The sequence below is a fragment of the Pholis gunnellus genome, assembly GCF_910591455.1.
Source record: "Pholis gunnellus genome assembly, chromosome: 19".
Lineage (NCBI taxonomy): Eukaryota > Metazoa > Chordata > Actinopteri > Perciformes > Pholidae > Pholis > Pholis gunnellus.
In genome coordinates, this window is record NC_136546.1 from 10,800,487 (window position 1) to 10,826,082 (window position 25,596).

The window sequence follows — 25,596 nt, forward strand, 5'->3', positions numbered from 1 at the left end:
AGATTCGATGGGAGCGATTCGGGGCTTTTGAAACGACATCCGGGCCATGAGGCTCTTTTACAGGTCTAATGAGCCGCAGGGGCCACCATATCGTGCGGAAGAGGAGTTTTTGCCAAAAAAAAAAAAAGGAGGAAGAAAAAGCTGTTTGTTCGGTGGTTTACAGTGTTTTATCGACAAGTGACTCGAAAGATTTTCCAAGTTAAAAATGTGCAACGGCTGTGTGAAAAAAGAGTACCCGGACCGGGTAAGTTGATTTGATGTAGCTGTTTACCTAACGTTAACTGTTAACTACTTCTGACGTTCCGACGCACAAACGCTAAAAACGTTATACTAACGTAACTGTTAAATGTATAGCTACTTACGTTATATTTCGCTAGCTGTAAAACACAGTTGTGTTTACCAACCACCTCAAACGACGACGCTCTGTTACAACCCTAAAGTATGACATTTTAAGGCGCCATTGAGATCTTAAAACGAGTTAAATGCGGTGTTACTATTATGTTTTCCTGCTCAGGGTAACACGTGTCTGGAGAACGGCTCGTACCTGATGAACTACCTGAGCTGTGCCAGCTGCAACCAGAGGGACTTTGTGCTTATCAGCAATAAAGCCACTGAGGATGAGGATGGAGAGGAGATCGTCACATACGACCGTTAGTCATTCATCTCATGCTCCTGACACAGTGTTACCAATATGTGCTGATATGTTATGTAACGTTACATCTGAGGCTGGTTTCCAGGTGTTGTGTAGAGACCCCTAAATGTAATCTAATGTAATGCTGCAGCATGCAGTGTTATTGTAGACAGTGGTGCACTCCCAACGTTGAGGCAACAGTTTGAGGAAGACACTGTTCCTGTTTCAACATGCCATGGTTCCTACATGTTTTCCCTGTTAAGTGTGCAAGAATGTGACACCTTTAGGGTGAACTGGATTATCAACCGTGAGTCGGGCCTTACAACCGGACTCACTCGTGCTCTTGTGGCTGAATTGGACCAAATGCCTGCAGCCGGGTTTCAAAATCTTGTGGAAAGCCTTTTAATGAAGGGTGGAGGCTGTTATAGCAGCATATTAAGGCGTCTGTGTGAAGTAAAATTAATGACCAGAATCTTTCATAATAATCCGAAACCTAATAATCCACGGGCAGAGATTTAATCCACTGACGTCCATTTTTCTCCTTCCAGATGTTTGCAAAAATTGTGACCATGTTGTCGCCAGGCATGAATATACTTTCTCCGTTGTTGATGAATACCAGGTAACGCATCTCTCTCTCTCTCTAACTTAACAGTATCCCTGGTTAGCTGCTGCCCCTGGATAGTCTTTCAGTGTGTATATACGGTGTGTTTTGTGTTGTCCAGGAGTACACCATGCTCTGCATGCTGTGTGGAAAGGCAGAGGACTCAATCAGCGTGTTGCCAGATGACCCCAGACAGTCCGCACCTCTCTTCTAGACCTCAAACTTGTAGGTCATGATTTACTTCCACCATCACGGATGTGTTGCTGGCTGCTGGCATCGGGGGGCTCCGACCCTTTTTTTTAATCCTCCATTCAAGATTTTATGCACATCTTCAATTAAGCACACCATATTTTAACTGCTTGGCTGTTGATGAACTACTGTGTGCTGATATCAGTTGAGCAGGACATATCGCTTTTTATTATACACCATGACACAACGAATATTCTGCATGGGAATTGAAAATGTACTGTAAATAAACATTTCTTTACTAAGAATTGTATTACTGTCTGCATTTTACAGTTCCTTTTTTATGATCCAAAAAAAGCTATCATTTGTAATAATTCTTTTAAACAAAAGTATATTTATCATGTGTCAAAGTTATTTATTTTGCCAAATAGCAAACATAGTATGACTCATATTTACCGAACAGTTTGGAGTGTTTCAATTATGTTAAGCACTGAGCCCCAGTCTTCATAGTTATGAATTTATTTGTGAAGGTGCTTGAGATTAAAACTTCATTCCTGATCACCACACGGTCAAGATTTAACTGTCGAACATACATTTGTAAGCCAACAGACAGGAAGCCCCGTTAAGTGCTCCGATAAAAATACAATCCTAAACATTTCCAAGACAGCTGGTCAAACTCAAGCTCCAGAACGGCTACTGAGTGAAACATTTTGTGAGATTGTTCTTGTTAATTAATGGTCAACATCTGGCCATTTGTTGTAATTTCAGTTTCTTGTGTAGCAGTCGAGATTCATCACCGACCTGCATCTTGTATGTCATGCATCATCTTTATTACGTACATAACCACTGGTAAACCAGGTTGGAACAAGTTTAAGACTGGAGTCCGTATAGCAGGAAAGCCCAAAGGATGATTAATCTCGCTGTTATTTAAAAATAGTTTTGAGATTCAATCTGTCTCTGTCTACACATGATGTAACTTCCTGTCAATTACTGCTGTTAAATTTAAACATTGACCACCACAGATGGAGGAGCCTTCATTTCACTGTCGTCATCTGGGACACCATTCAGTCACCACCTCGTCAGCAGTCTCTCTCTCTCTCTCTCTCTCTCTCTCTCTCTCTCGCTTACAGGGACGTCTGTCTGAAACAGCTGCTTCAACAGAATCTGACACGTGTTTGTTCTCAGCGGGCATGTTGCAACTTGAGCATAAAAACATGACATTATCCTTTGAGCAGGTTTAGTCAAGATTTTAAAGTCTGCTTTGTCTGGCTTTTCCCATGAATCTGATCACGGACAGTGCTGCTGAGCAGTAAATGTCAACTTCCACAAAACAGATTCCATTCACTTGTATCGAGGTGGTGACAGAAATCTCAGAGACAGACATTACACTCCCAAGGTTTGAAGTACTGAGAAACTTTAGTTGCACTGACCCTTTATTCACAACGTAAACAGTCTATGGTGTAACCAGGAATTCATTTTTTTTTTTTTAAAGATCTGGCACTTATTGAATCTACTTATTTTAATATATATTTTGAATTGTGCTAAAAAATAAAATGCAACAACAACCAGACATGAACAAGTTCCACTTTAGTCTGTTTTCTTCCTTTACCGTTTACTTGATGTCAGAAAGAATAATTGCACATCGATGCTGGTCTATATTATGATGTATTTCAATCAGAAGCAGTTCAATAAAAATACGTTTTAGCGGATTGTACAAATGAATAAAAATAAAAAAGAATTTGCAATGATACCCATGCACTTTTACAATACTTAAGTATGAGTGCACTTACACGTACATTCTAATATGTGGATGCCTTCTGCATGACATATTTTCTAGCAAAGTAAAAACACATTATTACACTGTGATATGCCAAATGAGCAATTCATTGTCACATAGAATAATGAATCTAGCTGTTTTACAGGAGTGAGGTCAACATGAGGCACCATGCCCTGGTTCTGTACATGTTAGTATACTGCTTGTGTTATTTACTCTTAAGTGTTCTTAATGTGAGTACATGGTTTCTATTAGTGTTCAATGTTGTCCTCATGGTACATATCTACAATAAGCATCCTTTTTACATCCCTCGAGTATTTAACATTATCTTTTTGGTCTCATATTAGGCCTTTATGGAGATTTAAGAGAGGAGTGAAATGAGAGGTAAGAGTTGGCAATCTTCAGGTTTTCTCAACCCTTTTTGTTTCAACTGCAGGTATCAAGCCACATTGTCAAGTATTTTGAGACATCAAATGATCAAATGAATAAATAAATAAATACAATTTATACATTTTACATTACATACAGTACATTCCCTTGAGTAAATACCGTATTTACACATGCTATCAGCGATTGAATGCGGAGCAATCTCTCGCTGAATCCGGATGAGTCACTTGTGTGCCAAATAAAGTCACCGACTCACTTTGCCGGAGCCTTTCCCCTCGTGGGTCAGACCCCTACCCCTGGAGCCGTGGCCCCACTGACCCGGGGGGCCTCCGGACCGGTCGTGTGGGTGAGCGTGCCGAGGAGGAGGAGGAGGGGAGCCGGAGAAGCTAGATGGAGAGCGGCTGCGTCCCTGCAGAGCCCCGACCTCCCGGAGCTCGTGGCGGGAGGGGGAGGAGCTAAGTGAGCGCTGCAGGGAGGAGGAGGAGCTTCGGGGGCGAGGAGGGGGGCTGAAGAGCATCCCGCTCCGGTCCTGCATCAGCTGAGTCAGACTGGCCAGAAAGTCTGCGTCACTAGTGCTGCTGGCACGCACTCTTAACCGCCGTCTTCTGGAGAAAAGAACACAAGACAATGTGATCACAATGCCTTTTGGATTATTCCTCAAATCTCTCTGTGAAGAGAAATTAAAGTTATAATCCTTAACATTTGAAATCAACCCACAGTTTTTTATATTTATTTCAGCAATTGGCATTTAATATATTCACATTCTTGTAGTTTTCATTGTTAGTAGTTGAGTCCGCCAGTCCTGCACTGGATTCTAATTGCATAAGGGATTCACAGGAGGCGATGCAGCATTTGCATTTTTATCTCGTTGAGAACAGACAGACTGTTTACGGCTCACTCTCCTAACACCGTATAAGTGCTAAACTACTGCGAAAGTAATATTCTGCATTTTTTTGACAGCAGAATCTAGCCACAGAGACCATAAACTCATGTTTAAATTACATTTACTGAGGTAGTAAATCAAGTGAGAAGTAGGGTCATTTTCTCATACACTTCTACACAATCTGACTTCTTTTTGCAACCAGGAGACGCCTCCTGCTGGCTATTAGAGAGAATGCAAATTTAAGGCACTTCCCGCATTGGCTTCACCTTTCAGACCCAAAAAACGCCTGATCAGAGCTGTAATCCAACGGATTATAGCTTTAAATATTCACCACCAAACAAAAAGTGACAACTGAATTGGTAATGTAGATCATTTGATAACACTTTTAGAGCAGCATACCTGTTGTCCACACACAGGCGGATGGGTGGTTTCCCAGGTGGTGGTCGAGGCAGAAACCTGCTAGTGAGCAGCTCGGGTACAAAGGTGGCGCTCACCGGACGTGGGATCTTACTCCTACTACCTGATGAGGAGGACAGAGAGAGAGGGTCTTCTCCTACACAGTCAGACCTGGAGCCCCGCTCTGAGAGGAGCCTGTCTCTCAGCAAAGCACAAGGCAGGTTGTCACAGGACAGAGATGGAGAGGGGGAGTGGGTGGGGGAGCCCGGGACCGGGCTGCTCCAGCGATGACGCCTCTCCATGTTGAGGTCCCTGCTCGGAGAGTCCAGGGGGTTGTTTGCGTCTCGTACCGGGATTCGGCTCAATCTTGGGGACGAGGGAGAGTCTCTTCTCCTGAGCAGAGCTGGCGGTGGAGAGGAGGAGACGGTGACGGTGCTCTCCAGAGCGCCTCCTGCTGTGTCAGCTTGAGGCTGCTGATTCGGCTCCGAGGAGCGATCGGGCAGACCGGAATCACTCTCTGGGTCTCTGTCGTTTGTCAGGTGAGCCGTGTGGCCTTTGGCTGAGCTTGGCACTGGAGCTAAGTCCAACCTCCCTCCATCTTTTAAGATGTCCTCTGGGAGTTTTTCAGATTTATCAGATGGAGCCTCGAGTGGTATCGCATCGCTCCTCTCCTGTACAGGGGACTGTAGGGCACAGCTGGCAGACTGAGAAGATTTTAAAGATCGTTAGAGGGTGTGACCGTGAAAAGGTTTAACACAAATATTTGATACGTTTTTCCTATTTATTTCATCAAAAACTTTGTAAAAAGAAACAGCAATAAAAAAACAAACATACATTTAAAAGGAGCACATCTAAATATTCAAATAATATACATCAGTTCTAAGTATTTCTAAGTCGTAGAGTTGCTCAGAATCATGAAAGGTTTGGACGTCAACATTTCCATGACAATGGAGCACAATTTTAAGCAACCCTGCCTCGCTGCTTTAGCGCTGTGTCGGCAGAATGGGAAGAACAGGATAAAGCCAACTTATTCCAATTTAGGAATAAGTCGGAATAAGTTAACAACTTAGCCATAGTTAGCCGCTATGCTAACCTTGTAGTCACACCAGATAACAGCCTAAATGAGCTACTTTTGTTTTGTTATGTATTTGTAGCAGTTCGTTGCCAGGTGAAAATAGATACAAACAAACCTGAACTGATTGTATTAGTGTTACTATTGGCATTATCTAACATTACCAAGCTGCAATACTCATATTGTATACTGTACTCACAGCCTATCTATATGTCAATGACATCTTTTCTTATTTATGGTCCACGCAACATGTGGGTTACATCTTTTATATACGGCATTATTTTATATTCCAACTGCAATAACTGTTTTGTTTATTTTAATTTGAGATTTTTGTGTTTTTAAATTGACTCGATCTCTGTATAGATTCCTGTGTTTGCTATGCAGATAATGACAAACTTGATTAAGTTTCACAATGGTACTTTTAGTTCATGCACAAATAAATGCTTGGTCACCCTTACCTGGTCCATCTGGGATCTTCCCATAATCACAGAGGGCATTTGTCCCAGCATCCCCGTCAGTCTCCTGTGGCCCAGTAGCCACGTGCCGGGCATGGACATCTGCGACAGAACAGGACTGTTCGGCACCACTGCGGGCTGGGCATCCTGTGGCTCAGAGAGCTGGTGTTCAGCCTCTGCAGGCGTGTGTGTCGCAGGCTTGTCCTCGTGCAGGGCCTCACCTGGAGGCTTGGTGGCTCCAGAACCGCTGCCTTGCTCTAGCTCCAGCATCACCCACTCCTGGGAGTCTCCCTCTTGGGGCACAGGGCTGAGGTTCACGGCCACAAAGCCACTGCTTGCTGCGCCCTCTTCGTGGTCAGGGGTTCCTGTGCCAGAGTGTTCCTCGTTGCAGGAAGACCGCTGCCCGTGTCCCCTCTCAGGAATGGATTGCTCCCCGACTTGAGAAAGGATAGGGCGCTGTTTGCCCAAGCTGAAACAAGATATTTTAAGTGTAACGGTGAGTTCCAGTCGGGTTTCCAAAATATACACATTTTTCGAGCTCTTACAACTGTATATTTTGAAATGTGATGTGTATCGAGTACTAACTAGGCCTCGAGGAAGCGTTCAATGGTGGGCTTGGGTTCAGGTGCGAGCCTCTTTTCAAACGCCAAGCTCTGACTGTGTCTCATCCTCCGGAGGAGTGGCGCAGCACGCTCTAGGAACATCGTCTCTGATCGCACCCGCCTAGGAGAACTCTGCATGGAGCCGGTGTTGGGGCTCTGGTTCCCCTGGTTCTGACTGTGCTCATCTTCACTCACCACCTGAGAAGAATGAAATATTGCATTTGCATCCCCAGAAAGAAGTTGTAGCATGAGGCAGGCAGTCAGAAGTGGGTTTCTATACAAGCCCAGGAGAAGTAGATGTAGTAATAGAGGATGGCGGGGTCATTATTATTATTATTATCATATTTTAAGGCAAAGTCAATGTAGTCTTGTGGAGAGTTTTGTGTATGACATGCACTGCAGTGCAGATAAAGTATGCATCTCTATGCACAGGAAGAAAAGCAGTTACATAAGAGCACTGTTATAGCAGTAGGTAAGAACATTTACAGTAAACCACATTGCCCTGACCTTCCTGATCATCGGCTGGACATGTTTATGGTTGCGGTTGCGGTCCATCTCCTCCCATACATCTGCACCAGGGGTGGTGGGTGTGGGGATGAGGGGGCAGTTGTCAGCATCGCTGAGGCGCTCCCCTTGCAGGACATCCTCCGTGTTCTCCTTCTGCAGCTCGCCTGGCAGCACTGAAGCATTGGCCATGCTGTGGAGGAGAGGGAAGGTCACCCTGCAGCTCATTGCCACAGCACAATTTAGAGCAGCGCTTTTTCTAAGGGGATCTCCGACTGTGCAGAATTCAAGTCTAAAAAAAGCTGCAGCTATATATTTTACCACCTGTCCGACAGAGTGTGAAGGAAGTTCCAATAGCACCAGTGGAACTACGGCAACGAAAACCAATTATTAGAATAAAAAGGCTATACGTCAATAGTGAGAGAGCTTGCTTTAGCTTCGAATACCCTAAGTACGCCGGTGTGAGGCGAGTGAGCTGCTGAGCCGTGGTTGTTGCGGCGGTGATGGTCAGCATATCCTCCGAGTCACATTTCTCCCAGTCATAAGGGTCATTCTCCAGCACGCTGTGGCTCTTCATAGCACTTTCAAACACTGACATCAGGAGCTGCCACAGAGAACACACAAGCGTCAGCATTTGACAGCCAAACAGTGTGTGCAAAATACGCCAAGCCAGAGATAGGCCCACCTGATAGTCTGGCTTAGTGAAGTAGTCCAAGATCAAGATGTGGTCCAGGAAAGTGCTAAACTCTGTGGGAAGGTGCTTAAGCATGAGTCGGTGGTCATACGTCTCTTTCAGGTTTCCTACTTGTTCCTGCGAGCAGAGAGGGATGAAATAAGAGTCTTTAATGGATACACATAGTGTGAATTATGAATCTATGCCGTCTAATACATAGAAGGCACATACTTTGTCTTTGATTTTCCTCCAGGGCAGCTGACCAACCGTGAACTCAACCAGCATGTAGAAGAGGGACCACAAGTCATCGTGACGACCCATCTCCTACAAATCACAACACGCAAGTGTGAGTAATTTCAAGGCCAAAATAATATGAGAATAGCACACATGTGTTTGGTCCACGCTCACCTTATTCTTATGAGCATTGACTGAAGCATATCGCACAGTTCCTCTGAAGCCTGCCACGGGACGAGGCTGAAAGAGAATCGCGACACAATATAATAAAAAGATAATATGGAAAACAACTATGTTTCCACCAAGTTCATTGGTTCTAAATATCATACTGAGGTGTTTATAAACACTGTCTTGAAGGCAACTGGATTGACTGTTAATCTTAAAAGACATCGCCCAGTCCCGAGCATTTAAACCTTTTTGGGATGTCACATGAGGTCACATAGCAGCCATGTGAAAGTTGTCACATGAATTAAATGTGTACATTGTGTGCCTTTAACTCTGTGTTTCTATATATCCCATCACCAGGATGACTCCCTAGTGCTGTAAGAGTAAGTTATATCATAGAGTATATCTAATTTTCTGGGTTAACATGCTAGACCAAACCTCTTACGGGTTGACAGAGTAAGCTTCTCTCTGACAATAAGTAACTTGTGGGACCTTTGATTAAAAAAGCAAAAACGTTTCTTCAAGGAAGTTTACACAGAGCACTTACTGGACGGACTTCCTGGCTGGAGTTGGTAAACTGCCGGGCCAAGCCGAAATCAAGCATATAGCAGCATCTGCAGGTGCTGGCTAGTCTTCCCATCGCAAAGTTAGACTTTTAACAACACAGAGAAAGACAAGCATGGTCAAGTGAAACGGACTGTCATACAAAAGATAAATTGACAAACCATCAAGAGTTTCAGGTCAACTTACAGGTTTAATGTCTCGGTGCAGGAAGCCTACGGAGTGGATGCTTTCAATGGCCTCTAAGATCTGCTTGCAAAGTCTTAAAGTTGTGGAAATGGAAAAGGTGCCGCGGGCCATGGTTCGACGCAAATCTGCCAGATTCCTCCCCTTAAGACAGAATTGGTGTTCAGCATGTCACACGTATGACGCGGTGATCAGGCGTCAGCAACAAACTAAATACTTGACCAACATTGACTGGTAAAAGTCCTACCTGGAGTTCCATCACCACATAGTTGAAGCGATCATTTCGGCCACAGCCCACAAAGCGACAGACGTGGTCTTTGCCTGTTAAAGAAACACAAATCGTTTCAACAGAATTGCACAGCTAGATAACAAATCGTGTCCGTGTTTACTTCCTGTCAGCTGACATCATTCATTTAGGACACACCTTTTCTATCTATATAAGGCCGTCACGTACTAACGCAATTGACACAATGCGTAATGATCTTTGGTGTTATCGATTCTAGGGGGAAAACTGTGCAACTTTGTAATTCTCTAGGAAAGGTCTGTGACCAGGGGATGGCATCACTCACCCTGAAGCTTCTTCAGCACAGCCACCTCCATCTTCAGCACCTGTTTGGGTTGTTGAGCAGACTCCACCTTTAAGGCAACAGTGGCCTGGCTCAACTGATCCAAAACCTCGTAGATCTCCCCGAACCCGCCTCCTCCGATCTTCCTCGTCTGAAAAGAAAGGGAATATTCAGTGTCAACCCAAAGTGGCGTTATGGAGAAATCACTGCTCTTCATTTGGGCGATCTGTTTGTTACTTCTTTTTTTTTTAAACGTGATTTTGTGACTTCTCTTACCACTTTCCATCTGTCTCTGACCACGTCTGCCACTGACAGGATGTCTGTGTGCTCTCCAGCCCCACTCATCCTGAGTGCTCTCAGCTACAGCCTGCACCTGGCATCAGTGACGCAAGCCTCTCACTAAAAAAAAAAAAAACAGGGAACAGATTTTAAAATTCAGGTCCATTTACTCTCTTTGGAAAAAAAATCACTGCACTCTGCACGCTACTGGGGCGTGCAGAAGATGAAGCATCGCTTGTTCACACGTTACTGTGCCTGACAGGAGACAAGGGGCAGAATGCCATTTAAACGGCTACATGGGTTAGCTACACCGTACACCGCACGTCTTAATTAATGATACAAGACGCTAACAGATGCTAGGTGGTCGCGAAAAGATAGCAAGTTAGCATTGTTTGACTCGGACAAAACACAGTCAGCACTAGTCACAAACGGCCACAACCCGAGTTTCTGAGAGATTAGCCTTTAGGGGGATAATCTAGCTATGTAACGTCGGTGGTCCTGTAAACAAGCTAACTAGCATGTACACTAAACATTAACCGTTAACGTTACAGCGAGCCTCTCTTGACCTCGTACCTCGCTCCGTTGCACCATTGCGATCCAAGTTAGAATCCAAACAGCCCCCATGATGCTCCCATTCTGGTTGTTAGCTAGCAAGGTCATTCCCAGCAGTTGTTTATTTTAGAAATGAGAGAACAGTGATGATGGACCATAGCTGACGTTAGCTACAGTTAGCCAGCTAGCCTGCTAATGGATGAGCAGTGAGGAGTGATGCCCCGTGCTCTGCCTCACGGCGGCGGCGGTGACGTCACAGCTCTCGTCTCCTGATTGATCCGCAAACTCCATAAAAAAAAAACCTCCTCAGTCACTGCATCCCTGAGACACTGAGCCACTGCACATGCAACACGAAGCACAGGCTAAATGAGTGTGGTCCAAACTGCGCAAAGGACAGTGGAAGAGACACTGCATCGCCAGCACTGTTGGGTCACCATTCAAAGTGATCAGTTCGTCGTTGTCGAATAAAATAAACCATATAAGCAGAAAGGGCGTTGCAGGGATTGCTGGTGCTCCTGATGAAATATTGATAACCCTCCACCCCCCGTATACCTCCCCACCACCACTGGCCAACAGTGGTGGAGGAAGTACTAGACCTTCTGAGGTAGGCAAAAAAGTGACAGTACTACAGTGTATAAATACTCTGTTACAGGTCAAAATTACGCATTAAAGATTTGACTTAAGTACCAAAGTATTAGCATCAAAATATACTTTCAAAATAATGTATATTATTGAGTTATTATTATTGATGCATCAATATGTATGTTGCTGTAATGTTGCAGCGGGTAAAGGTGCATTTATTTCATACTGTACTCAGCTCGTGAAATCAATAAAGTCTATACATCATAATTTATTTATGGATTATAATTTTTATTATTAATCTGAATATGCAAATGCAGGGGGACATAAAATATGTCCCCCTGAATTGTAAGTAAGTTAGTTACTTTCCACCACTGCCCCCCAAGTACACACATTATTTTTTAGTTCACAGAAAACAAATCATTTACACCACTAAACATTGGAATGAAGTTCATTCAAGTTCTTCGCAGAAGTTTGACAACAACTTGCAATTCTTATTGAGGCCTTGTTCACCTGATTGCACAGGCCGCTCCACACTAACCTAAATAGAACATGGGAGCAGGAAAAAAGGTTGAACTTGGCTCAACTTTGTTGCAACAAACTGCAAAGTCATTTGGCAAACTCATATGTGCTGCACTGTCCAATCAAATATGTGCAAACACACATTCCAGCTAAATCATCTTGTAATAGCTGCAGACCTGTGCTCACTCCCATCCCTGCACACACTGAGATACGAGCCATTCCAATGCCCCTTGGAGGTTGCAGTCTGATGAGGCAGCGAAGCGATCCTGACATGACACTTTCCTCCAGTCAGCTATGCCTTGAAATTGTATCCAGAAAGAAACCGGCACAAACCTGACAGGCCTCGTGGACACAGCTCTGTGCTTATGCAAAGAAAATACATGTTTTGATGGATGTTTTCCATTTCAGCCCTGTCAAAGCAAATCTTTTACTTATCAAAATGGGAATTCCTTTGATTTATATATATCTATATAGATATATATCTATATCTATATAGTATACTAACTATTTGCTATGGCGATGTAATGACCACACGTTAGAATATATTATTATAATACGTTATGTGAATATATAAATATCTCTGTAAAGAGTATTTATTTATAATTATTATTTTCCTAAATAATTCTCATAATCACCATTGTGGACACATAAGGTCATGTTTAAAACCACAACTTTGTAGGTCGCTTTGGATAAAAGCGTCTGCTAAATGACTGTAATGTAACAACAACAAACAGTTTCGGTGGGCTGAGCTGAGACTCCGCTTTCCGGGCAGCCCTGACAACAAAACAAACGTACACGGATACAGCGATGGGCGTGGCCAGACCATCGGATTGGATAACAGGATGTGAGTTGCGCTGTTTTGGGGTGAGGCGGTGCGTTCCGGGGTGCACAACTTTCTGCATGTTTGCGCAGTTTCGCAGCGGTTTCATATATCGCGGATAAACCGAAACACAACGTTTGAATTCGCGAGGCTCATCGGCGAACGTGTTGAAATCAGCGGAAATACCAGAGCAGGCCGCAGCACGGCACCGTTGCTACACTTTCACCGTCTCGCGTGTGGTGTACTCGCTGATGCGGGGAGAAAGTTGTGGACATTTTTTTTTTTCCTGAGGTGCACGGTCGCACGCATACAGTGTGCAACATTGTAACTACAGCGTTAACGAACCTCTCCAGCCTGTCCTGATTTTGGATTATGTGTTCGTGGGATTGTAAACACGCCTGTTCGCCATATTGTGCGCTGTGAAACTCGAGGGAAAGTTGTCCGAGTTATGACATTTGCTGCGCACAATCCCTTCATGGAGCTGCATGCAGTCGACTTTGATCGGAACCAAAGTGACTCCATGGAGCTGGCCATGGAGAGTTCCGTGCACCATTGATAAGGTAACCGATCTAACATACACTGTGTTTAACTAATGCTCACTATTCTGCTAGTCTTGCCTAACAGTACTCAGCTCTCCAGGCGCTTCCTTATTGCAGATTTTTTTTAACATAACATCACAGGCTTTCGCTCGGGCGATTGCACGAGCCCCTTCGTTTCCTGTATTTCTTGTTATGCCAAATGGCAGCTACACAGTAAGCGCCTCCCTGTTGCTGTTGGCCGCCGCTTCAAAACTTCTTCAGCTCATAACGTCCCGTCTGCATGCACTCGGACGTAAACATCGATTTATAGGTTTTGCTCCTCCGGCGCTTGCATCAACAGACATACTGTGAGTGATTTTCACTTTACTGACTGAGTGACTTGCTCGTGTAGGCCTCGATTTCCTCTTTGCTGCATACGAGTGAAAGGCGACTGAAAAAATGTGAGTGCTTGTCGTCAGAGAAATAGAAAGTGTCTAACCACTCCTTTCTCTCACAAGGTCCGGCACCATAAAGGATGAGAAGAAAGGACAGCAAACCTCAGATTTGATTCTGGAAGGAGGTTGCATGCTCCCCCCCCACCCCCCCACCCTGCACTTTCCTTTGGGATTTGTATTTCCTCCCAAATACCTCCTGTATACACAATTGAACAAATATATCCTCAACTACAGGCATTGAAAGCACACTACAGAGGCAGTAACATTTTTGCACGCTCAGAGAATCAAGATTGAGAGTTCTGACTCCAACATTACCGTATGTTACTATGAGTCTTCCTTCTCAAGTTAATACTGACAAGAGCGGCAAGCACCGGGCTGCAGCCATGAAAGAGCCCGTGCAACATTCAGGGGAGGTTTATTATGGTATGGGACCTCCGACTTTAGAGTCGAGCCACAGTGACTCTGCTAGCAGTTCTGGTGTTTACAACCCCGAGAAAGGGCCTCAGAGTATACCGCACTATCAACAGGCTGCTCCAGTAAAGTGGATGCCCCAAGACTCTGCACAGGCCCCCGGCTGGTCTCAGGAAGCTCCTGTTCAAGCCTGGGGGCAGAACTTTGGCCCCTATATGAGTGGCGTGAATGTCAGGGGTCAAATGGCGTTCCACAAAGGAGTCCATGAGGGTGTAGCTCTGCCAATTGGGGGAGAAAATCAACTGCCAGGACCAGTTGAGGTTTACAGAGATGCCACCCAGGCTCAAACTCAGGGGAGGGGGCTCGAGTGGGAGCAGCACGCTGCGGCAATGCACCAGGCCCAGCTGCAGGCTTATCAAAACGCCCACAAAGGTGTGGAGCTTCAGGGTCAGCCCCATGCACCTTCTCACACTTTGCCCATGCTGCAGCCCTTCCAGACAACATTTAGGCCCAGCAAGCAACAGTTGTCATCAGGTTATTACTCTGTTTTTCCAGGCAACAAGGGAATGTCGAGTCTGGCGTACGGCGAGCAGCCTAAAACTCAACAGCAACTGCTACACCAGATGCAGCAGCAGCAACAAATGCATCACCATCACCAGCAGCATCAACAACAACAGCAACAGCAACAGCAGCTGCAGCAGCAGCACCACCTTCAGTTGCAACAGCGGCAACATTTGCAGCAGCACCAAATCCAACAGCATCAAATGCAACAACAGCAACAACTGCAGCAAATGCAGCAACAATATCACCAGCAACAGATACAGGAGCGACAGCAACAAATGCAGCAAATGCAGCAGCAAGTGCAACAACAAAATGTGCCACAGCAAGAAGCAACACAATCACAGGTGCAACCAAAACAGCAACAAACCCAAAACTTTGTGACTTCTCCGCCTCCTGAGCCCGGTCCGCCTATCGCCGCTCCTAACAAGGAGGAAGTCCAGTCAGTGGAGCTGCAGCAGGAACCAGAGGCTCAAACCTGTGAGGCATCACCCGTTCCTGATTCATGCCCCGAAAAGCTCGCCACGAATCCCGACGAGCCTTCAGATGCACAGGCCGCCCCTCGGCGTTCGCGTCGCCTCTCCAGAGATGGACAGTCCCCGCTGGGACCCCCTTCGACAAACATCTGGTCTCAGGCGTCCAAAGATCTGCCACCATCCCTGAACGGAGTAGCAGGCAGTCAGGCTGCGAAAGGAGGGGAGGCGACAACAGGAGGGGTCATTCGTCGGAGAAGGAGGGCGTCTAAGGAGATCAACTTGGAGACTCTGGCCCAGAAGGCATCAGAAATGGAGTCCCTACCTTCTAAGATGGTCAAGGTTAAAATCACTCATTACACTGCCACTGTAATTATATATTCTTGGCGTTTTTTAAGGCAAAATAGCCGCTCAAATGCTTGATTTAGGCCCAGTTTAGTAGAGCAAGAAAGACAAAAGCAGATAATCTATGCATGTAAGCGCAAATATTCATCTGGCAAAGTTGGCGAGCAGCTGCACAAAGAGGAAGAAGCTTGTTTCTATGCAGAACTTCCCTTATAGCTTACAAAATCCTTTTCTTAGGTCTGTTAACTTGATTCCCACAGCTGTTGAGGCCCGGCTATAGCAGGCTGTTTAACAAGTGTGCACAGTCGAACTATACAAGACATTGTCATGCACTAGATACAGATACTGGTGCAACCTGAAAGACGTCTATTATTGGAGATGCATCAATAAGAGCGTTGAGAAAGAGGATCCTCTTAATGCTGTTATTCAGGATTTTTCAGGTTAAGATCTCAGTGGCACACCCACTGAAACCAGCTTCTTCATTTTCTGTCAAGCTAGACACCAAGCACATGAACAAATTGAACTCCGTTTTTGTCAGTGTTCTCTAAGCTGAGGGATGTCTAGTACTCTACCCTCGGGGGTTGTAAGGCTTGTGCTTGGTTTTTGTGCAGAGTGCGCATGCAGGACGTACAGTTGGAGCAGCTGCATGTCTGCACACCTCCACATTCCTGAGCCTCCTTCCCAGTCATTCAGCAGAGCTAGGGAGGGGCTGAGTTGCCAACCTACACGCCTATAATTCCCAACACACACACCAAACGGGTTTAATATTGCTGCTCCAAAACCCAGTGCTGGGGTAGTGTGGTCAACAAGCAGCACGTTTGAGGGTTTAGGGCATGAGGTTCAAGTGTCTTATCTCTGGTTCTATTCTTAGAAATCTTAAAAACTGGTTTTTGACACCAGTTGAATTTAGGATTGCTGATTTTTTTTTTTTTTCAGTCATTTAATCAACTGAAAATGCCACATTTTCACAGGTTCAAACATCTTAAATGTTAGGATTTGCTGCTTTTCATTGTATGCCATTTATAACTGAAAATACTGGGGTAACGAGGCATTTATAAATATCTTGTTATTTGTGCGACGGTGATTTTTCATTCTTTTTACTTTTCACAGTTTAAATGATTAATATAAAATATTGTTTATGTATTCATTTATTATAAAATTTATTTAAAATGCCAGACCTGATATAATTTATTTTAAATATATATTTTATTCAGGAAGAAAATTAATTAAAGAGACCATATCCTTCTTTTTATATCTAACCTCTTTTCCATTTTCCCTGCTTCTTTTCTGAATCTCTGTGTAACCTTCTCTTTTCCCTCTCTCCTTATCTCCGCCTCTTTGCTTCGGTGCCTCAGCAGGAAGACGGTTCATCAGGCAGACAGGCCTCTATGGTGCCTCTGGTTATCCCTGTGTCAGTGCCCGTGCACAGGAGTCAAACAGATCCGCAGGGTGGCTGGACTCCGGGACGACTCGGCCAGGGCGAGCGGCCCGCGGGACTGTCCGATCGCAAACCTTCTGTCATTGTGGCTCGTCGGCGATCGCTCAGAAACCCCATGACGGAGAGTTTTGTTCAGGTTAGTAAGGAGATGACATTAGCATTAGCACACTCCACAATGAGGTGTATACAGAAGTCATGGTTCTAGATGTTTATTCAGTCTCGGACTACTTCACATTACTACCTCAAGATCCTTGAGATGCAGGTTCTGCGGTAAATTGACAAAAGTTCACAGAAGCCTGCCTTTGAGCCCAGAAAACCTCCACTGGAAACCAAGTTGACATGTTTGTGATTGAGATGATTTTGTGACTCATTAACCCTCCAAAACAGCTCTTTTAAACCGGTTGTGTAGACAGTAAACCCTTCATGAGCGGCTTCTTTGTCAGAAATTCAGCAGAAGAATGTTACAGCAAATGCACCTGCAAGTACGCCATGCTCCGTAACAGCAGAAAAACAATAACTTTTTAAAGGTCTGATCAAACCCGCCATTCTCTTCTAGGGTGGGGAAAACGATCCAGGGCTGGACGAGGATGGAAAATCCAAATTTAAGCGCCGACCTCGTCCAGAGCCTCTCATCATCCCTCCGCACAAACCAGCCACCTTCATCCCGCCGTCCCTCTACTCCAGCATCACTTCCTACCAGAGCAACCTGCGCTCTCCCGTCCGCCTGCCGGACCACCCCCTCACCCTGCCCCCGTACACGCCTCCACCCATCCTGTCTCCTGTGCGTGAGGGCTCGGGACTCTACTTCTCCGCCTTCCTGACCAACATCGCTGTAAGCAACCAAATCCTGCCACCCCCGCCTACGCCCAAATCTGCCACGCGCAGTCTGTTGCGCTCCGGTAAGTCTCAGTTGTTGCTTCTATGAGTGTGATCTGAGACGAATTCTACTTGATGTGGCCTCAGATAATGAAAAGGAGATTTCTTTTTGTATTTTCAGCAAGTTCAGATATCACACCTCCTGTTCTGCCCTTGATCACTGATGCCACACCTGCTAGCCTTGAGCCGTAAGTAAAGTCCCCTAAAGAGGCCTCAGAGGTTTTCAATATCTGGCCCAAAATACAACTTCTTCTTTATCATAAATGTACTTGCATCACCAGAACTCTCTCTCTCTCCCTCTCTCTCTCTCTCTCTCTCTCTCTCTCTCTCTCCCCCTCCTTTTTGTTTTTTTAAACTTGTTCAGACGTATCAACATTGGGCAGCAGTACCAGGCAGAAATTCCCGAGTTACAGGATCATCCTTCCTCCCAGTTTGTCCAGCACAAGGCTGACTTGGTTTGGCTCCCTATGGACGACTCCCACCTCAAACACGGTGACCAAGAGAGCAGTCAGTATCTGACATCAGTCATTCCCTGACTGTTGTTATTATTTTCTCTGTGTGAGATTTTTACCACCATCTCATCCACGCTTCCGATTTCAAAACGTCATCATTTTCTCTCTTTCTTTTTTTGTTGTAGTGGAGGATATGATGAACATGGCTTGTTGCAGTGTGCTGAGGGGTGGAGGAACCAACCAGGAGCTGGTTTTACACTGTTTACATGAATGTGGAGGTGACTTCCTTGTGAGTATAGTGACTCATAACCAGGCACTCAATTATCTGCAATTCAGTTAGCAGCAGGACAACTTTAAAATGGCTTTGTTGTCACTGAAACGTCAGACTTGTTTCATAGTGTTGGGGAACACTGAGCGTGTTAAAGAATGGATTGTTCCCTGATGATTCATGTTGATATTTAAGGAAACGCTTGGACGTTTGATGCTTCAGGACCCAGTTTACCCCAAAGGTCATCACCTGGCAGGTTATCACTACTCAGGTGAGCGTCGACATCACAGTAAAATAAAAGCGGTTTTATGTAAATCACTTCGATAAATTCTCTGACTGTCTTGGGTCTCTTCATCTTCCTCCTTCTGTCTCTTATTTCTTAACCTCTCTTTTATACGTTTCCTCAATTTGTCTGATTCACTCGCAGGCTCCGATTGCTGGACTGCAGAAGAGAAGTGCTACTTCAATAAGGGGATCTCTGCCTACAGGAAGGACTTCTTTATGGTGCAGAAATTGGTACGCTTGTTAATTTCACCCTGCAGCATGAACGACATATGAATCAAATTAAATGCATTTAAATGTGCTCTGTGTAGCATTTCAACACACATAAATCACATTATCTATGAGGCATTGGTACAATTGATCAAAGACAAAAATTAGACTAAACGCGCTACATCCTCAATGCGACAGGAAGTAGATTTATGGGAAATGTCTTCATTTCATAGAAACATTAACAGCAACAATACCAGTGGCATGAGGCGGAGGCTGCCACTCACCTGAAGCTTGTTCTTAGTCAAGTTGTGTCATAAAATGGACATAAATAATTTGCATTTAATTGAAAGATGCATCGCAGTGAAAAAGGTCAATTCATTATATTAAATTCTGCATGTGTTTACTTTTTTCAAGGTGCAGACCAAGACTGTGGCTCAGTGTGTGGAGTTTTACTACACATACAAGAAACAGGTGAAGATCGGTCGCAATGGGATTTTGACCTTCGGCCCTCCAGATTCACCTCTGGACAGGAACACAGAGGCTGTGGTGGACGTTAAGGTAGAGGTGGAGTTAACCTGGCTTTAAATGTACCCTAGCGATGTGTGGTAAAGCATTACAATGAAGTTAATGTTGTAGATTGTGTTTGCCGAACAGTGTTTTCATAGACTGGCGTAGGTTACAGGAAATATGTGATCGTTTTGTGAGTTTTTCATTTTTGAAAAGAGACACCAAATAATCTTTTTGTGTTTTTCTGTTGTGTTACAGAGTTCACAGCGGTCAAAATATATTCAAGGAGAGACGGATGACGATAAGAGGGATGCTTCTTACGAGAGCAGCCATCAGGCGAGGGTTGCTCAGTCACTACAGGCCCATGACTATGTAAGTGTTCCCCTACATATTTTAGTATCCGTCTAATAGTTCACCTCAGACAACATTGACTATTATCACCATCAGGTTTAATAAATGCATGACTAAATGTATCTATGAAGTAAAAAAAAAAACTAAGGATACTTATTCGTGGTGCTCCAGGCAGGAACAATGCTGGTGATGAAAGAGCCGGACCCTGTGAACAAGGAAGCTCTCCACCCGTCGGCAGCTCACAGACCTCCAGCCGAGCCTGCGGCAAAGAAGAGCAGAGCACCGGCGAAGCCCCCGCCGGATCCCGACGCAGTATTTCCGTGCAAGAAATGTGGCAGGTACATCAGACCCATCAGAGATACGATGTCTTGATTTTTCACTAAATGGTCCTTTCTTCCGTTTTTTTTCGTTCGTTTGTGAGATTTGCAGTGACTCGACAGTATGTTGGATGCAGTTACAGTAGCTCGTGTGGTTCGCCTCATCGTGTTTATCTACATGTGGGTCAAAAATATGGAAACACACATTTATTTTTAATGGATAAAATAGGACATTATGACATAATTTATCATGTGAACAATACAGACAAAATATGACATGGACTTGTGGAATACTCTGCCCTCTTTGTTTTGTAAAAACATTGTGATGAAAGTGGCATTGTGAAGTAAAATGGAGAAATTGCGTTGTGAAATTTAAAACTTTACAACAAAAGAATTCAAATTCAGTGTACCTCACTGCAGTACAGAGTCGTAGACGCTGTAATCTTCTACCAGATATCAAACTGCTGCTATTGTGTGTAATGTTGCGTGATTGTCTTCCATTTCCTATAGGGTGTTTTATAAAGTGAAGAGTCGAAGTGCCCACATGAAGAGTCATGCGGAGCAGGAGAAGAAGGCGGCGGCGTTGCGTCAGAAAGAAGAGGAGGAGCAGGCAGCAGCTGAAGCTCGGGCCCGGAAGGCGGCGGTGGCGGCAGCGGCGGCGGTGGCGGCTAATCTGCGAGGAAATGGCAACGGAGTGACGGAGGAGGGGGAGGTCAGCAGCCAGGAAGACTCATCTGAGGGAGAGGATGACAAGGATGAAGACTGGCACTGAGTGACAAAAATCAGGAGAGCGGAGAAAAGAAACCAATGAGAAGATGGATTGATGGGTAGACGTGGAGGTCGAATCAGAGAGGGAGGGATGACAAAAAGATGTCCTGCCTCACCGAGAGCAGAGTAAAGACAAGAGAAGTGTTTTTTTTCCCCCAAGTCTTCCTGTTAATCTTCACACTCCTTCCCCAGCTGACGCTGACTCTGATTGACCGATCTCCACCAACCAGCCAGTCACACTCCACAGCTTCACACATTTTGTATCTTTTAAAAATTCAGAGGAAGTTTTATTTTTTTGTAAATGCACTTATCCCATATGCTTCTGCTTTTGCCAATATTGCCTTTTTATATCCATTATTTAATTGAATTTAATGTCAAAATATTATACCTTTACATGGTGTGGACTTAATGGTTATATGATATTTCATAAGATAATCAGAATGCCTGTTGAGCAACAAATCATCACGATCAAAGCTATCTTTCACTTAACAGTACCGGTCCTTTTAAATTAAGATAAGATTGAGTAAGAGCTTGTATTTATCTTTTTCTTAGGAAAATACTGTGGTGAGTTTTGCAGAATTTCCCTCAGATTTTTAGGTTGGTTGCACACTTATTTTGTACAACTAAGGGACCTTTTGAAATGAATATGTACAAAAAAATATATATATGAGATGGCCATATATTTATGATACTGCAATTTTTGCAATGATTTTGGTAATGTCAAAACTAATCATGTCAGCTGCAATAAGACTTGTGAATTGAAAAGTTTATTAAAATCTCTACCGTTCAGCAAAGTGTCTTTATTTTTTCAATCAGAAAATGGTTAGTTTATGGATGCAAGACTTCGTTGATCCAGCAGGTGGAGGCAGTGGTTCATTATTTTGCAGAATATTTCTTTCCCACACATGGTTGTGTGTAGATAATAGTTGTCAGTATAAATTAAACTTGGCTGAAATTCTTTGTAGTTCCATTTGTCATTTTACCAGATTATCTCTTTAAATCTTAACCTTTTGAAGTCTTGCTTAAAATGCTGTCATTACACTGACATCTATATCCACTGAGCAAGATTTACTACCATAACATATAACTCCAAATACTCTATTCATAGGTCTGATTCAGTATGCTAGAAATGTTCCATATTTTTTTTAGATTAAGGGCCGTAAAGCCAAGCTCGTCTTCAGACAGAAATGTTGAGAAATAACTCAGCCATTTAAAGAGTGCGCTCAGTCAAGGGAAGTGTAGCCTGTCGCCCTCAGGAGATGAGATGCAAGGCACATTGCTCTGAGATCACAGAGGACAAAATGTCCCTGTCTCCCACTTCATCACTGACCTATCAAACCTTGTCCGCTCTCATTTACTTTTATGGCAGAAACTAGCTGGAGAAGCCAGTTCACACACATGCTTCTTGAGCCAAGAGCAAGAGGAACATCCACTGACTTTGCTGCTTTATGTGGTTCTTAGTCATTATCTCTCTGTCTGTAGTTACATTTTACTTTCCGTAGGGTGTATTTAAATACAGAGGTGCTTTGAGGTAAAGGCTAATATCAGCATGCTACAATAACAATGCCAACATGCTGATCTTTAGCAGTTCAATGTTTCCCCTGTTCAGCATCTAGCTTGTTAGCATGCTAACTCATGTTAATTAGCACAAAACACAAAGGGCAACATAGGCTAATGGGAATGTCATAAGTTTTACAGGTGTTTGGTCATAAATACTACAATTGTTGACCAGATTGTAGTGCTACATGGCCACATTCAGAGACTGTGTGGAAATGATTGGTGTTTAAAGCAAGATCCTCCGCAACATTATCAACATTAATATATTTATCTTCTTAAAAAAAACAAAAATGCACGACTCTTTTCTGATCCCCTAATACTTTTGGTACATTCCCTTACATGTGGTCGGGAATACATTTTCAAAGACTTGTATTTTTTTAATCCTGCAGACTTTAGCAAAGGATAATGATCCTCTGGCTTATGAAATCCTTTCCTTGAATTGTTAAATTTTGGAAATTTACAGTCGACAATGTAAAAGTGTGGCCGCTTATTGTGGACCTGTTTACAATGAAATGTAACCAACAGGGTGGTGTGTTCAATGTCCTCAGAGGGTCCTCTTTAGATTGGGGCTTGCGACAGAGCATTGGAGGTTTACAGTGAGGATCAAATGTATTTCCTGACCAGTGGCCCTGCTAATAAAGTGCCATTAGAAACCAAGCTTCATGGGCACAGTAAAATAGGTTAGAGGAGAAGATGAAGACAATGAGGAGACTGGTGTTGAGAGATGGAGAAAACTCTGGATCAATGTCACTGAAGACAAATGATAAGATCAATGTTTCTCCTCCAGCAGAGCCGAGGTTAAATCTGATACAAAGCAGAAATGTACATTAAGATTTATGTTCAGCCACTAAGCAATAAAACTTTGATCCTTTTCTGGGCGTGGCCGGAGAGGCTGCAGGTCAATGTCATTCTTACAGTTAGTAGGCTCGGAAGAAACATGAGCCACAGCATACAGCATGTTCATGTTCCACCATCAAGGCTCTTTCTTCATTTGTGGGGTTAAAAGTAAGAAAATCAATCACCAAAACTGTGGAAATAACCTAAATATTTTTTTTACAAGGATTTTGTTAAACAGTAATTAAATGTGTCTCCTTTGTTGGTTTTTAGTTTGTTGCATGTTCACACCAGAAAAGTGACAAAAGTCAACATATGAAAAGTTGTTAGTAAGCGGCTTGCAGCTGGAAATACATTTGAACTACTTCTGGTAATCCTGTCTCCTGAAAATTACATTAAACCCCAAATTTGCAACAGCACACCTTTTAAAGATGAACGTAATGTAGGTTAAGGTTACGCTTACTTTTTGAAATGTTAAATGTCTGCAAAGTCGCACAATGTTGATACTAAACGTATCTGCAAATACGTTCACTGTCTTTTTATGGTTATGCTAAGGCACTCACAGCTCTTGGTAAGGGAGAATAAAACTTCTAAATACTTCTAAATACTACTTCTAAATATTTTTTTGCTTTGAAGTTTGATTGGCTGGGGAGAAGTCTTGCATTATTTTATGTTTCTCCAAAACTGGTAGTAGTGGGCTATCGTACGTACTGTATGTAGTGTGGAATAGGGACATAGTGCTAGTTTCGATTGGCTTCTAATATTTAAAAAATCCTTAAGTAAATGTTACATTTACTGAATTTAAAATAGGAAACCTTCAGTCAGCTTGGTAAACACATTACAGAAGTGAAGCTGCTTCTCTTCAACAGTAGGCATTCGACTGCATGTAACATGCGCAGTCTCTCCAGCATTGCTTCCATCGAGTCCTTGACGCCAAATCAAAACCGCTTGATGTAATGACAATAGCGGCCATATAAGTGACAAACCGCTTGGCTCAATTTCAATGTGCGGTCAATGGCCTTGAGGAATATAATCTGCCATCTTGACCTGGGACACCTCTTGCTTAAATTGGTTATCTGTCAGTCATCTTTACCGACAGCTCTCCGGCATTTCACAGGTTCAGTGCAGTGAACGTTAAAGAGCCATACGCTCTGCTGTAGTTCAGCTGCTACTCCATCCTCACACTGCAGCTCACATAATGGAATTAAACCCATCGGTCAGTATTTCAGCGGGAGTCAGCAGCATTACTCGCTCACGGTTATGCAAATGGCCCTCGACCATGGTCCATTCATCTTTGGTGCAGGGAGGCTGTGATGCTTTAGAAATACGAGCTGCTGGTGACTGACACTGGCATGTTTAGTGAGATCTGTATCACTGCTCATTTTAATGGAACATATATATCTTGGCCCTAATCTACACCTTGAAGTGTTGCCTCTCCTTACCCTACAACAAGATTAATGTATTACCTTGTCCCAAGTCAAATCTGCCCTGAGGGACAACATTGAGTTCCAGCTGCTTAAAGGAAATTATCAGAATTACGCTTATTCTCATTCTTTCTCAAGATTGATAAAATGTCAAACTATTCCTTTAAATATGTCCCTGTGGGGTGCTGTAATGTGATGTGAAGCGAGGGCCACTTGACGTTTAAATCACTAGTGCGGTTGCTAATCAAAACATACCTGTTCAGAACGGGCCGAATGCTACGCTTGTGTTGTTGCAACAAATTGAACAGACATGAAGTACATTTTAATTGATTTATTAGTACATTTAAGTAATTTCACTTGAAGTAAACTATTAATAGTTAACTGTTTTCAGATCAGAAAAAAAATATTGAGTAGTTCTTCCACTGACAATACCATCATTCCCAGTTAGAGAAAGGGTGAAAAGTAAAGCAAGAAATGGGGGCTGGATTTGGGGCCCCCAAAACACTAAATCCGGCCCTGAAAAACACACCCAGGTTGGGGTTACTCGTGGTCAGAAACATCGGTGAAAAAGGCAACACTTAGCAGAGGTTCAGACAGACATACAGAGGGAGATTTCTTACTTTACGTTTAGATTAGATATAATGCAACCACCAGGTGTGGAGAATGAGGATATGAGAAGTTAATCTAGCTGAAACACATTTAAACAGAAGGCTTTAAATCACTGCAGCAACAATACAATGGAAGCTGTGCTCATTCGCCCGTCCTCTTCCCGATAATAAACTCAATTTTGTTTATTAGAGGAGACTCCTCCTTTGTTATGACTCTGCAGAATAAGCAACTTGGGTGGCCACCTTGCTGAAATCTGAAATGATCCGGGAGGGAGAGAGGTGGTGGCTGCAGCCAAATGCACTCACTCGCTGTAAG

General features: G+C 43.7%; 3 protein-coding genes across 7 annotated transcripts; 2 read left to right on the forward strand and 1 right to left on the reverse strand.

The window, feature by feature from the left end:
- The first annotated feature begins 83 nt into the window (after positions 1-83).
- Positions 84-1,668, forward strand: churc1 (churchill domain containing 1). The gene is made up of 4 exons (XM_079179988.1): positions 84-244; positions 515-650; positions 1,180-1,250; positions 1,354-1,668. Exons 1-4 carry the CDS (start codon positions 206-208, stop codon positions 1,444-1,446), a joined length of 339 nt encoding a protein of 112 aa, XP_079036114.1. The 5' UTR covers positions 84-205; the 3' UTR covers positions 1,447-1,668.
- A 91-nt stretch (positions 1,669-1,759) lies between these two features.
- ttbk2b (tau tubulin kinase 2b) lies at positions 1,760-10,884 on the reverse strand. Of its 2 annotated transcripts, none has more exons than XM_079179987.1 (15): positions 10,729-10,884; positions 10,153-10,275; positions 9,880-10,027; positions 9,558-9,631; positions 9,314-9,454; positions 9,111-9,215; positions 8,573-8,638; positions 8,396-8,488; positions 8,177-8,302; positions 7,938-8,095; positions 7,495-7,684; positions 6,971-7,185; positions 6,389-6,854; positions 4,862-5,562; positions 1,760-4,181 (listed from the first exon to the last, which is right to left on the reverse strand). In XM_079179987.1, exons 2-15 carry the CDS (start codon positions 10,219-10,221, stop codon positions 3,824-3,826), a joined length of 2,910 nt encoding a protein of 969 aa, XP_079036113.1. In that variant the 5' UTR covers positions 10,222-10,275; positions 10,729-10,884; the 3' UTR covers positions 1,760-3,823. The 2 variants fall into 2 exon arrangements, with proteins under 2 accessions (XP_079036113.1, XP_079036112.1); XM_079179986.1 differs by having other exon boundaries at positions 1,761-4,184.
- Positions 10,885-12,671: 1,787 nt separating this feature from the next.
- Positions 12,672-21,721, forward strand: mideasa (mitotic deacetylase associated SANT domain protein a). Of its 4 annotated transcripts, none has more exons than XM_079180279.1 (13): positions 12,672-13,188; positions 13,665-15,385; positions 16,744-16,962; positions 17,383-17,725; positions 17,824-17,890; positions 18,067-18,194; positions 18,340-18,443; positions 18,618-18,693; positions 18,850-18,938; positions 19,329-19,472; positions 19,680-19,793; positions 19,944-20,110; positions 20,600-21,721. In XM_079180279.1, the coding sequence occupies exons 2-13, from the start codon at positions 13,928-13,930 to the stop codon at positions 20,859-20,861; spliced, it is 3,171 nt and encodes a 1,056-aa protein (XP_079036405.1). In that variant the 5' UTR covers positions 12,672-13,188; positions 13,665-13,927; the 3' UTR covers positions 20,862-21,721. The 4 variants fall into 4 exon arrangements, with proteins under 4 accessions (XP_079036405.1, XP_079036404.1, XP_079036402.1 ...); XM_079180278.1 differs by having other exon boundaries at positions 16,747-16,962; positions 18,067-18,209; XM_079180276.1 differs by having other exon boundaries at positions 18,067-18,209; positions 20,600-21,720.
- Positions 21,722-25,596: the final 3,875 nt, after the last annotated feature.

Coding starts and splice junctions, on each gene's coding strand:
- churc1 (XM_079179988.1), top strand. CDS start 206: ATGTGCAACGGCTGTGTGAAAAAAGAGTACCCGGACCGG. Junction 245..514: donor AAAAAGAGTACCCGGACCGG/GTAAGTTGATTT, acceptor TTTCCTGCTCAG/GGTAACACGTGTCTGGAGAA. Junction 1,251..1,353: donor CCGTTGTTGATGAATACCAG/GTAACGCATCTC, acceptor TGTGTTGTCCAG/GAGTACACCATGCTCTGCAT.
- ttbk2b (XM_079179986.1), bottom strand. CDS start 10,221: ATGAGTGGGGCTGGAGAGCACACAGACATCCTGTCAGTGGCAGACGTG. Junction 8,096..8,176: donor TCACTAAGCCAGACTATCAG/GTGGGCCTATCT, acceptor TCTCTGTGGCAG/CTCCTGATGTCAGTGTTTGA. Junction 7,685..7,937: donor CTCACACCGGCGTACTTAGG/GTATTCGAAGCT, acceptor TCTCCTCCACAG/CATGGCCAATGCTTCAGTGC.
- mideasa (XM_079180276.1), top strand. CDS start 13,928: ATGAGTCTTCCTTCTCAAGTTAATACTGACAAGAGCGGCAAGCACCGG. Junction 17,726..17,823: donor GCGCAGTCTGTTGCGCTCCG/GTAAGTCTCAGT, acceptor TTGTATTTTCAG/CAAGTTCAGATATCACACCT. Junction 20,111..20,599: donor CCGTGCAAGAAATGTGGCAG/GTACATCAGACC, acceptor CATTTCCTATAG/GGTGTTTTATAAAGTGAAGA.